The 13,948-nt window shown below is 38.6% G+C and overlaps 1 protein-coding gene across 1 annotated transcript in view; it reads left to right on the plus strand.

Annotated features, from left to right (window-relative positions):
• Window positions 1–13,948, plus strand: part of LOC118813373 (ERC protein 2) — a 205,342-nt gene that overhangs the window by 176,751 nt on the left and 14,643 nt on the right. The window contains exon 14 of the mRNA XM_036578670.1: window positions 4,078–4,225. Within this exon, the coding sequence (XP_036434563.1) occupies window positions 4,078–4,225 (148 nt within the window). The remainder of the gene's footprint in view (window positions 1–4,077; window positions 4,226–13,948) is intronic.

The following is a 13,948-nucleotide window of genomic DNA, read 5'->3' on the forward strand; positions in this document are numbered from 1 at the left end:
GAGACGAGGTTTAGACACGAAATGTGATGATTTATGGCAGAAGTTGTGTTTTTCTTGGTGGACATGTAGAATATAGCTGAAATCTTCACACCCTTTAGCTGTAGTCCCAAAATTAAGACCACATTTTTGCACATTTGCCTTCTCTTGGAGGCCAGCAGAGGCTGCTACTCTTGAGTTAATATGTTAATCTATCTATCCATCTCACACTCAGCAAGTCAACTGTGTATGTGAAGAAGCAAAGATGGTGTTAGTAAAAGTCCATAGAATTTAGAACATGATCAGTGTACAGTGTTGCACATGCATTTGTTGTTTTGTGTTTTTATAAGCTGATTTTTAAATCTTTCATTAAAATTCAATCTTAATTAAATTAAATTGTATAGATTGCCAGGCACCTTCCATCACATATTCTAAACCATTAGAATATGGTTCTACACTATACTAATAATAGTCCTTGTGCAAAACTGCTAACGCTACATTCACCTACACCTGTAACATGATTAAATGCATTCATGTAGAGCCCTTATTACCAGAATAAGAAAGACATGAACAACTAATTTGTCAGTTTCCAGGTTTTCTAAGTCCTAATTTTGGCTGCAAATCTCCAGGTTTCATATATTTTACTAAGGAAGGCTTCACATGCACACTAATTCCTTTGTACAGTGCCAGCAAAAATGCCAGTAAGTAGCCACTTACTGATTTGCAGGGAATGCTACTTCAAATATAGACAAATATAAACATGATTTTATAGTTCTGTACTAAGATTGCATTTTGTATCCTCCTTTTGGTTCACGACCCCTCTTACGTCTTCTTCCTTCTTAAAACAACGAGGAGGCAATACTTCATGCTTCTTACTTCTTACTTTCGTCACTTTGTCTTAACAGAAACACTGGGAAGTGGGTATGAGGATGCTTTTTCGTCTGAGGCTTCCTTCTTCCCTCAGATGGCCCTTAAGATAAAGTAAACCTTGTCTTGAGGGACGGACATTTGAGGACATTGAACGAGGGGGTGTAGTTATTGCGTGTCTTCACGATACCAAACACCTCCATCCCTTATCTTCTCTTATTCGATGTGTTGAGTACTAACTGTTGTCATGGTAACATGCCCACTCGCAAACGCTCACGAAAGTGCTGTTTACGAATCAAAGACTCATGGGACTACATTCCATGCCCATATACGCCCAACAGGGAAGGGATCACTAGTCACCTGTATTTAGACTTCTCCATGATACAGTAATGTATACAAGACCTTTTTCCAACCCAGGCCTCCACTGGCCAAAAAACCTGTCTCTGGTATACGTTAACAGCATACAGTATGAGCATAGCGTAATCCCGCTCGAGGGACCGGTCGTGCTGTGCTAATTTTCTCCTGTGGTGACGGTTTTTTAAAAACCCTGTCACAGCCCATGCCAAAACCCCTCAAACAAGGTTAGATTTTTACTGTGCATGTATGAGTGTGTGTAAGACACAGTATATGTCATTGTAACATGCAGAGAAGGTGAGTTGTTTCTGCTTTTAGCGAAGGATAGGAGAAATAACACCGGAGGTGTTAGGAGACGGAGGGATATTCTCCTTCGACATATGGGGGTTGCTTTGATTAATTGAGCGATTAAGGTTTGAAATTCATGTCAGCACTCTACAGTCCTAGACTCCATTAGTTGGAGAGAAGGGGAGAATCCAGATGTTTCACTCAGATAATTGTACAGAAAACAGCAACGGCAGAATTCCACCGCAGTAAGGCCCAGCACTCAGAAAGTGCTGTTTATTTTCGGACTTATGACTAAAGGGGACTTAAATCATGGAACAAAAATATCTTTCTCCGCTCTCATTCAACCTCTCTCTAGCTCTTACTCTCACTCTTCAACTCCAAAAGGATTTTGAATTAATTAAGAGGTCTTTCGATTCAATATTAATCCAAAGATATGCACTTAAAAAGGGCAATGGTTTTGACCTCTGGAGGACAATTTGAAAAACTGACTACTCAAACCTTGTGGTATGGCTGACCTGTACTCTGAGTCAGCATGTGTAATCCTTATTGTGTGTCTGAGTGAATGAATGAACCTGAATGAGTGTGTTTAAAAGTCCTTTAGGCATGCTGAAAATCTGAGAATTGCCCAATAAAAACTAAACAGTCAACAAACCTTTTAAAGTCTTTTGCTTCATCTTTTGATTTAGTGAAACACTCAGGTCCTGACCATTTAACTGACAAGGACCATGTGCTGCCATGGATAGATTACCCAGTTGAAAAATGAATTCAACAAATTGCTGTTCTCCTAGTTAAACACACTGGCAAACCTAGTTTTGAAAGAAATCTAACTGCTGCGATGCCATTTGGGTGAACATTTGTGAGCAGCCTTAGCAAAAAAGATTGTAAGATACGCTTTGAGTGAATTGGTCTTTCTTTGCACAGCGTAGCCAAACAGAAATGCTAAATCAGGTAAAAATATGTGCATCCAATGACTGGGAGTCCAAGAGATTGTGATCACTCTCCCTGGGTGAGTAGGATAGCCCCCTTTACCTTACAGTTCTCAGTGCAGTGCTTGCCAAAGCAGACATCTTATAACTGATGTAATAGAATTGACAGTGTCGCATTTTCCTTCAAGCGTGTTGAGCTGTCCAATTACATAGGAATAAGCGTCAGTTTAAAAAGATGTAGTGACACTTTATGTGACTCAGAGGAAGCATGTGAAGCCCTCTCTCCCTGCTTGGTAGTATTGTGTGGCAGCGGGTAGAATTGGTCACAACTTAATTGGGAAGAAAATGGGGTGAAAATCTAAAGGAAAAAAGTGTTTAAAAGTCAGTGTAAATCAAAAATCACTCGCACTTTCCTTGACATATTTTCCACTGAAATGTGATATTGGGGGTGGGGGGGTGGGGTCGCAGAACTGGCTGAGCAGTTTGCTAAGTGATGGGTGAGGAGGAGGAGGTGAAAAAAGATATTTTTAGTTAATATTATTGTTCCCTGCCCACTTGTGCATGGTGTCTTAATCAGAGCTCAGAAGCTGCTTTACAGGTGTGCAAAAGCCAATACATTTCAATCAAAGATTAAGGGAATAAAAGAAATTTGTCTTTTAAATAGTGTAATATGTTAATTCATGCTTAACACCAGGGATGTGAGCTAACAAGGTAAAAAAAAAAGTTTTTAAAGCTCTGAAAATTTGCTGAATTATTTTACAAATTTGGAAACTAATTACTTTGAGTACATTATAAAGATGGTTTTCTTTGGTAAAATTTTCAAAAACTTTAGAAAAAAACTAGTTTATATCAAGAGGGTACAGGCATTTATTCTGAAACTTTGATACTAGCAATAGCACACTTAGTAATTGTTAAGCAAACTCCTTAAGACTTCAGCTTGACATGTACTTGAATCCATCTCTCTTTTTCACTGGTCGCAGAGGGGAATTTTACTGTTAACATTCTTTCTCAAGACATAGACATGACTAAGAGGGAATGCATCCTACTGAGATTGAAGTTTCAGGATCAGTGCCCTGTTTTCCAAACATTTTGCAGATTAATGATCATCGTTAATTTCTGATGCTAGCCCTGCTGTATTACAGTGATTGCTTTGCAGTGATGTTTCTGGGAAGTGCAGCCCAGACGAGTGGACTGCAGTATTGGTTCTCAGTCAGTATTTCTGAACACTGTAACTGGGCCACCAATCTTAAAGCCAGAATAGACGACCTGTGCTGTAAATCACGGTAACCCCACTTAGAGTCTCAGACGATAAAACGTATGCGTGTGTGTGTGTGTTTGTGTCTAAGGGAAACGGATGAGTTACCCTGGAAGGTGTAATGACAAAGCGCAGATTAGTGACGATTCTTTGTCTGACCCTAGGCAAACAGGCAGCCATTAGCCAAGAATCTCTCTGATGACAGGAAGAGAGCAGGGGGTTTTGGGTAGTGCGGTTCTTCGGTATGCTAACCGTCACTGCGCACCTGCCGGCTGGCTAACCTCCCCTGCTGTGTAACTGTGTGTATTTGCCTGCCCGACTTACAGTATTGTGCGTTTGTATCTGGTATTTGTTAAAGTAATGACTTACCGTAGGTCGTAACCCCCCTTATCCTTCTCGATTTCCCACCAGGCAACAGGCGCTGTTGGCAGCCATCAGCGAAAAGGATGCTAACATTGCCCTTCTAGAACTTTCGGCTTCTAAAAAGAAGACGAGCCAAGAGGAGGTGATGGCCTTGAAAAGAGAAAAGGACAGGCTCATGTACCAACTCAAGCAGCAGGTAATGCACTGTCTCTGGTTTACAGACAAGTCAGTTCCATTAACTAATAACCACAGGTGCAATTAGAGGCCTACTTATATTCTTCATGCAAATAGAATGATGTCAGTGTGTTTTTCTCTGATTTTTAGGTAAGTCTCATGTAGATGGTCTTTCCTCTGTCAAATGACAGCCCCAATTATGTGGATCTTTGCCTTTGCATTTTACTTTAGGTTATATGTAGTTTCTGTTTCAGTTCTGGGTTTTAGTATCATGGTGAGTATTTTGTCATAAATCAGGGAGTAATTCCAAATTGAACTCTGTAGTTTCCTTCTGATGAGTTTTGCTATGCTAAATTAGCACAAATGTGGCCTGTGCTCAGGTTCGCCCTCTCCTTAGTATTTAAGATTTGACATAGAAGGAATGCACTTACAGACCATCTTTCACACTTTTTTCCTCCGCAATACTTTGTAGTTGTTGTTCTTGTTGCAGTGGCTATTCTAGTTTTTATTTTTTACTGAGAAGGAAGTGTTTTGGTTTAGATTTGATTTAGTTTCTTTTGTTGATTTGATTTTGAACATATTGTGTGAATATTTTGTCGGAAACTGTGATGTAATTCCAAGCTGGACTCTCATTTCTCATTCAGTACTCAGCTGGTTAAAAGACATCTACAGAGACATCGCCATCCCCTAGTCAAAGTCAAGTCAAAGTTTATTTATACAGCGCTTTTTTGCAAACAGGCATTGTCAGCTTTACAGAAATAGCGCCCATGAGCAAGCCAAAGGCGACAAGGCAAAACTCCTTTAGACCAAGAGGAAGAAACCATGAGAGGAGCCAGAGACTCACAAGGGGAACCCATCCTTCTCTGGTCGACACTGGATAGCAAAACAATAGCATAAGAGCAATATGAACAGAGAATAAGGTTAAAATAAAGAAAAGGAAAAAAAGAAAAAAAAAAGCCTGTTATTAGACAGAAGTATTTAGATCAAGCAATAATATCTGATGACTACTGTTAGAGGCCTATCAGAGTAACAATGAGAAACAGATCTGTGAAAATTAGTCACTGTAACCAGTGAAAAACAGTTACTACTGTTTGAAGCATATCACAGAGAACCATGAATGGCAGTGACTACTGTTAGAAGCCTGTAATGATGATCTATTAGTATGAATATGAGAAGCGCTCAGAGTATTGTGAGGCAGGTGAAGCAATGTCTGTGATTAATAAATCTCCCAGGTATTTAAAGTTTGACATAGAAGGAATCCACTTCTAGACCATCCTTTATACACTGAAAACATTTAGTTGTTGTTCTTGTTGCAATGAACATCATAGATTTGATTTGTTTTTTGTGTTTGTTTTTTTTTATTACATTTAATCACATAATCACATTTTGGTAATAATTTACATTAACAGACATTTCTATTTAGACTGCTTATCTGAATGTTTTTGAGTATGCACTTGCTAAAGCGCAAAAAACTAAAGTCTGGCCATAAAGAAGACCTTTGTTATGAGTGTATGGCCAATTGTATTGTCTTACCCACCACATGTACCTTTGTACTGCCAAGCATGATAGCACTGTTTGTACTATCATATCTAATTTCACTCAGCCACAGAAAGCCAGTGAACCATCATCTTCACTAACTCATCTTTTTTCCTTTGGTCCCTGTGTAGCAATTGTTACTCTCAAAATGTCCACAGCTGGGCAGTTCAATAGCCATAGCTTACCTTCTCTGGATTAGTAAGCAGTTCGGTTACATTCCAGTCATTGTCATTAAGCCTCTGTTAGTGTTTAGGCTATGACCTGGCCATTGATTATGTGACGCATGTAGGTTTAATGAGGTATAATAAATCATTAGGTCACAACAGACCACATCAGGGGCTTTGCTAGTGGCTAATGCTAACAAGGCTGAGTCAGGCTGAATTCTGGGAAAAGTGGAAAGATATGTAGGCTGCACAGATGCCTGCTCTGTTTTCTCATGGCTCTCACACAGCAAGCAGATGAATGCCATGTGAATTTCAGGGAAGACATTATCAAAATTGGTCTCACACTCAACAAACCAACTGTCTATTAATGAAAAAATAAGATATCTGGTGGAATATCTGTAATAATAAGCTGATGCCATGAGCCGAGATATTATCACATGCTCTCACATGCACTGAATAAAAATGTACCTAATGTCAGGGACCTTCTTTCAGATATTAAATCTTATTTAACCAGGACCTAACTGATGTTAAGCTTCCGCTGATTTATTGAGATTCACATTAAGCACCTATGGCTTGAAAGTTGCTTATTTTATTTTATAATTAAAACCTGAAACCTGAAAACCGCTTGTTTCTGAGGCTTTAAATGATTTAATGTCCTTATACCACTCTTTACTGAGGCAACTCCAAAGTCAAAGCCACCTGCAGCTCACCTCCCAGCTGCTCACCCTCCTACACTGTTAATTAATATAATAATTAATATAATACTTTGTGAGTTTCTGCCAGAGATGGGGACTTGAGTAGGTCTTGGTCTTTCCAAGCTTGTGTGTCAGTTTTGCTATGGTCATGCACAGTCATTACTGTAATTATGTTCTCTCACAGCTCAAAGGGGAATCGTTCAACATGGCTTTAAATATTGAGGCTTTCATTACAGAAAAAAACAGCTGGGCAGTTCAATAGCCATAGCTTACCTTCTCTGGATTAGTAAGCAGTTCAGTTACATTCCAGTCATTGTCATCAAGCCTCTGTTAGTGTTTAGGCTATGACCTGGCCATTGATTATGTGACGCATGTAGGTTTAATGAGGTATAATAAATCATTAGGTCACAACAGACCACATCAGGGGCTTTGCTAGTGGCTAATGCTAACAAGGCTGAGTCAGGCTAAATTCTGGGAAAAGTGAAATATCAGCATATCGGTGCATATTCAGTGAAAACATACTGCTTACATCAGGTACATCTGATCATCTACATGTCTACAAACCTTTATTCAGATGCATATTGGCAGTTTACAGACATTTACTGTTGTAAAGAATAGAGAGTAAACACACTGCATTGAAAATGAGCAGTACATTATTAGTACAAGTGAGTGTGGGACTTTTTTGACAGAGCACAGTAATAGAGCTTGTCAGATCTACTATGTTCAAATTTGAGAATTTGACAATAAGCATCCTGTGAGTGAATATTCTGTCACATCGTACAAAAACAGGTATTTTAATATGTTTTGCTAAGCTTATAACCTAGACAAAGTATAATAATCACATTTCCTGCTGTTAGGAATAGTTTACTGCCTGGATTACAGGATTGAATAGTGTCCAGTGTGTGCATATATATCTGCTTATGACTGGATGTACTATGGCATGCAATTACTTTTTATCTACAGTTTGATGAATACTATGAATTTGGACCCACTAATCTTTTTGGAGTAGTGTTTTGGCATGCTAGAATAGAAGTATGCTATTTTGGATTCAGCTAATATTTTGAATGTTCAGTGCTTTCTTGGAATATTCATGTTAAGGCAAAATGAACTATGCACATGGGAGTATTTGGTGACATTTTTCTCTCTGTCCTTCTCCCTGTCTTGCTCTTTTTCTGTGGACACACACACACACACACACATACACACACACACACACACACACACACACACATCAGTCTGCACTTTGTAGTGTAGCCTGTCAGCCATTAGAAGAAATGCTGACAGACATCTTGACCAGGACCTGAGTAACAAGTCAAGGTCAAATACTGGAGATCGCCATCTCCTCAGCACTCATCACACACACACACACACACACACACACACACACACACACACATGCACACACTGTGGCAGAAAGCACAACATATTGTGGTAATTCTGTGCTGATTCAAACTGGATTGGAATCAAAAGAGCTCCCCAGGATATTTTCAACATTACAAATTAACCTTGACGAAGAAAGAGAGAGCGAGAGGGAAAAAGAGAAACTGCATTACTCCCAGGCTCCTGCCATTACATCCTAGAAATGGACTTGTGCTTAGAGAGGCATCAGTACCATTTTTTCAGACCAAGTATGAATACATGTTTTTTATTACTCGCTGATACCATACTGAGTAACCTAAAATAAAGTAGTTGTTAGTGTAAATTAGTGCAATAAACTTTAATAGTTACATCTAGCTGATTGTGAGTGAAGTGCATTAGCTAGCTATGCTTTGATAATTAATTTTGATCAAGTTGCATTGCAGTGGAAAGGAGTGGGTTTTGTTCCACATCAGAAAAAAAAGTGCTTCTTACATGAAACACAGCCTCTATGTGAAAGACAGCTCTGTCTATGGACAATTATCAGTAAAGCTGTTTCATTTAAAATAACACACTGTGCACCCGAATACTGAGCAGACATGTTGAGGAACTGTTCAGAGAATGTGTTTAGTCAAACAGAGTAAAGTCAGCATATATGGACTTGCATATCGTCGCTGTCCATTTTTGTCAATTTTTTGTTTTCTACATCATTTCAACACAGTAGTTGTCCTTTACGTTGTACAAAAAATTCATGATGCATGGACCAATAGAAATGCTCTAAAATCACTTGGAACAAAATCTTTTTACATTGACTTGCATTGAAAGGTAAGAGTGTTTTTGCCTTCTCCTGTAAAGTTACTGTTTTGGAGATACTTGTTTTTCATTGGACAGCGATGATATATGGTACTGCGAATGTCTACTTTTTTCTTTTATTTGTCTTCACCAGTATTGGGGAGGTGATTGTGATTGCGTTTGTGTGTATGTTCAAAAATAGGCCATAATCACAGCATGCTCCTGGCAGGAATATGCTAAGGCGGAATGTTTAAAGTGTCCGATGATTTTGGGTCCAACTGCCATGGGAACAGAAACACTTCCAGCTGGAGTCATTTGGCATCAGGTGGTATCAGATGTTTTGATCAGTGCCTTTTTGTGAGGTCAATTGCAAGTAAATAAACACGGTATCAGCATCGATGTATCCCTACTTGTGCTAAAAGGAAAATGGGCTTCTTTTTTGTCTCCTTCTGGATTTGTGCTCCACTGTTCATGTGCACACACGACCACAAACGAACACACATCATGGACTGCATCCTCTCTATTTGTGCTGCTACCTGCAGAGTAGGTGCCCATAAATCAGTCTGAGTTTAGAGTGTTCTGCCGGTCGCTGCTCTGTGATGGATGCTGGCTGGAATTCTTGCCTTTGATGTTGAAGGCAGATGATGGAGGCGGGATTCCCCAGAGTGCTATATCCTCCTGCATTGGACTGCTGTACTGCTGTAACTGTACACTTGTGTATGTGTGCGTGCATGCGTGTGTGTGTGGATATGTGTGGTGTGTGTCTATGTGTTTGCATGAGGAGTGGACAGTACGTGTATCATGGTGTAAGGTAATTTAGAATAGTAACAATAATAATAACTGCAAAAACAATAATGATAATAGCAATTTTAATAATACTTATAGCAAATACAGGATTTAAAAATAAGCAACTTTTTATATCAGTTCAAAATTACAGCAATTTTATACAATCTTCGAAATTCATACATCAAACTCATACAAGATTCATTCTTAATTCTTTCTCACTCACTTATCATCTGAGCCACAATTCACCTGGATCATGGGAGAGTTCCAAAGCCTATTCCAGCGTTATTGGGCAAAAGGCAGGAAACCTTGGACAGCTCGCCAGTTTGTTCATAACGTAAAAACTGAAAAGTTATCTTTTTTGTGTAAATGGTAACACACACTGTAGTAGCAGTTCCCTTTTATTGAACCGGTCATTCCCTACAAAACTCTTTGCTGTGATGCTGCACTACTATATAAAATAGCAGATAACAATTTACTGTAGTGTTCATAAGGCTATGTGATACCTGTATAAATTTATCATGACAATTGACCTAAACCTGCATAAACATATATAAATGCTTTTTTCAAAAGGCAATGAAGATGTCATGTAGGTTTATGAACATTGCCCTACAGTAGAGTGTTACCAAATAATAGATGAGTAGGACATCGTACTGATACATCATACATAAAAAATGCCTTTCAAGGCAGCTGTTCCATGGAGTGCAGAGGCACTGAATTACTAGCAGAGCCGAAGGGCTTTCCTACTCTTGCCAAATCTCTGCACCGCTATGGACAGCATCTTGTACAAGAAAAGGAACAGACTATTGTGTCAGAAAGCTGAAATGTACTCTTTGTTCAAAAAAAGCCCTCCATTGATGCAGATGCGCAGCCGCTTGTCGGAATCAGCATGGCTAATCTTGCTAATCGACATTCACCGATCAGTATATACCTCACAAAACAATTATGAGTCCGTCTTGTGAATGTGACGGACTTTTAACTAAAATGGATGAGATTGATTGTCATATGGTACCGAGCTGGACAGTTGTAGTTAATTAAAATTATGTAGGTAAAACAATGATAAATTCACAAATGTGCGCATTTACACAAAAGAACTTTCATATGATATGAAAGCAAGATTAATGTTCTTTATTATGTTTTATTTATAATTCTTTCATTATTTGTTTTAATCTCCTCATAAAACACTTAGCTAACTTGTGAGAGCTCTTATAGGTCAATCTCTGTAAGTTGCATCATGCATTACTTTGGGGCAGGGGTGTCCAATCTTATCTGCAAAGGGCTGGTGTGGCTACAGGTTTTCATTCCAACAAAGCAGGAGATCACATGATCAAATGCTTGACGCCTGAAAGGAACTGATTAAGCTAGTGGAATCAGGTGTGCTTCAGCTCGTTTTGAGTGAAAACCTGTGGCCACACCACCCCTTTGCAGATAGAATTGGACACCCTTGCTTTAGGGCATACTTTGTACGAATAAGAGACAGTTCATAGATGTAGCATAGCAAATGTCAAATTGACAAGGCCACTAAATCTATTACTCATTTGTACAGGTGCAATTAAAGCACATGTGTCAAGCTCAAGTCCTGGCGGGCCAAAGCACTGCAGACCTCAGCAGGCTACCTCATTAAACACACCTGATTCAGCTAATCAGCTATTTAGCAAGGCTTAATATACTGAACTCAGAGCATTAGATGAGGGTAAACCGCTAATCTCCGCAGCATTTTGGCCTGAAAGGTCCCCATTTTGACATGCCGAATTAAAGCATGCTTCTGTTTAACCATGGAGATAATGATATTTCTTTTGATAAACTTACACCATTATAAGAATAAAGAAACATGTTTAAAAGTGTACAAAAAATCTTAATGCATGGTTTAAAGTCAGAGGCTAGTCAGAAACATGCCCGTGTCTGTCATTAATCTAGTAGTGTCCACAGATTGCTCACGTCTTAAGAAGTCACTCCATGTTCCATGTAGCATGTAAATATCAGATTGAAAATCACGGCGGATCGTAACTCTTCCAGGATTAATTAATCTAGCAAGGACCTGCAGGTAGTTTCAACAGCTTGGCTGTAGTGAGCTTTGGTGGTAAGCACTGGCGGGTATCATGAAGAAATATAGTTGTTTTCCAAGGTTGCCTGGTACTTTGCAGTTACACACTAGAGTAACATTTTTTTAATCTCTACTTGTTCTGTTATCATTTCTTAATACAGTAAGTACAGCAAACACGGATAGAGAGGGCCTAATGTTACACACACACCCACACTCATTTCACTTGGCTTTTTCAAATCAATTGTTGTTTATTATTAATTGTTTTTTTTTAACAATTAATAATATTTTAGGGCTTGTGATTTTATGGGGGTTATTTTGATAGTGGGCGTGGCAGCCATTGAAAAAGTTCTACAGAAGGACTTTTATTCATCGTAGCCAAACTGGTCTGTATAGAATTGGAGCTCTGTAGAATCATTTTAAGCATTTTTTTAACATACAAAAAATCTAAAATTGCATTGGATCCTAACCTCAGAATTGAAAATCCTATCCAGTCTGTGAACATGTGCATTGTTATGCCCCTAGTGTGCATGCATGTAAGCTGTGTGCATTGTGCAGACATTATCATATTAATCTTAAAGGGCATATAATCATGGAAAACTGAATTTCCATCACCTGTTCAGCCTTCAGCAGACTGCTTTTTGAATGATGCAAGGCAGCCAGTGAGAACAGAGGTCATTTACGTACGTCAATCTTAAAGGCACAGCAAGAAAAACAGCCTAATTAATTCTATGGGAACAATGAGAGGTTGGAAGATGAATGTAAAATCATGTTAAAATGACTGGTTTTGGAACCCACACAAGTCATAAGTGGTTCTATATAGAACCATAAATACTCACAGAACCCTGTGCATGAATAAAGGATACTTTGCCTCATGAAAGGGTTCTTCAGATTGATGGACATGGATCTACATAGAACCTTTTTAAAAAGGGTTCTATATAGCACCCAAAAAGGTTCTTCTATTGTTCTTATGTCAAGCTTATAGGAAAGCAAAACAGGGTTTTAAGATTAGTTCATGTAACTTAAATACAGTATAGTGTTAAAATAACTTTAAAAACTTTTAAGTAACTAAAAAGTACTACTAAACTACTAAAAAGTAGTTTTGAACCCTTTCTATTAGTCCATTCATCCTAAAACACACACTCTCTCTGTCTGCCCTCTCTCTCTCTCCCTCCATCACTCCCCCTTCCGTCCCCCCTCCCCCTAGCAGTTTAGGGTCTCTTGAGGATTCATCAGGGATCTATGAATGCAGCTAGCACTGTTTATCTTTTTGAATATACACTCTGGTGATTAATATTGTTTTATGTGAAACCGTGAGCCTTTAGTAGGTCTATTTACCCTTGGCCTTGAGTAAGAATGCATGACATCACTGTTCCCTCTAATGTCTGCTGGACACTTCATTTCTCACTCTTCATTAAGCAGCAGAGGCAGGCACGGGGTATGGTTTGCTCTAAGGCATTCAGTTGCACCTAACTTGAATGTCTTGCCTTCTAAAGAAGGACATAGTCTGACAGAGATATGTAGCTATTATTCAAACCTTACTCATTACTCATTATATTTTGTTCATGTGTGATTAAAATTGGACATGTTCTCACAGGTTACGCCCAAGAATATTCATGCATATACACACATACACAAAGCAGGAATTCTAGACTGGCTTTAATTTACAAACCTCAGTTCCAGAAAAGTTGGGACAGTTGGGTTGTAGTACTTAATTAGCGGTTTCTGTCTTAAGGGGTAAGGTGGACCTTTAAAAAGAATCAAAGAGTCCAGTAGCGAATTGTGGGTCCGCTATGTGCCTGATTCATTCACAGTGTGTCAGAATTAAGAAATGAACAGAATCATCACTTGAATCCACTGAGAATGTAAATTACTGCTCTCCTTTCACAGCACTTCACTTAGCAAAGACTTCACCTGTGTTAAGCAGGATCGCCAATGCTATCATAATATGATATCATAATATGACATGATCTATGTTATATAATATAACATAGAGTTTCATGTGATTCTACTGTTAAATGTAAGTTTACCTAATTAAAGTGAAGGCTAATGTTTATTAGACACTGTATGTATTTATACTACTGCAATAATAATAATGATAATAATAATCATCATTATAATCTTCATCATCATCTTCAATAGAAGTAGTCATACTGGTTTGTGGTAACAGAAGTCTTCATTGGGATGTGTTTAAATGAGTGTGTGTATATATATATATATATATATATATATGTGTGTGTGTGTGTGTGTGTGTGTGTGTAGTTAAAATTCAGACATACTTTCCTTACATGTTTTCTACCAGCCCTTCTGAGAGAAGACCACCGGGCTTGTGGCCCCCAGGTTTTTTTAATTTGAGACCCCTGCTCTGCATGTTTAAA

The sequence above is a fragment of the Colossoma macropomum genome, unplaced genomic scaffold, assembly GCF_904425465.1.
Source record: "Colossoma macropomum unplaced genomic scaffold, Colossoma_macropomum, whole genome shotgun sequence".
Lineage (NCBI taxonomy): Eukaryota > Metazoa > Chordata > Actinopteri > Characiformes > Serrasalmidae > Colossoma > Colossoma macropomum.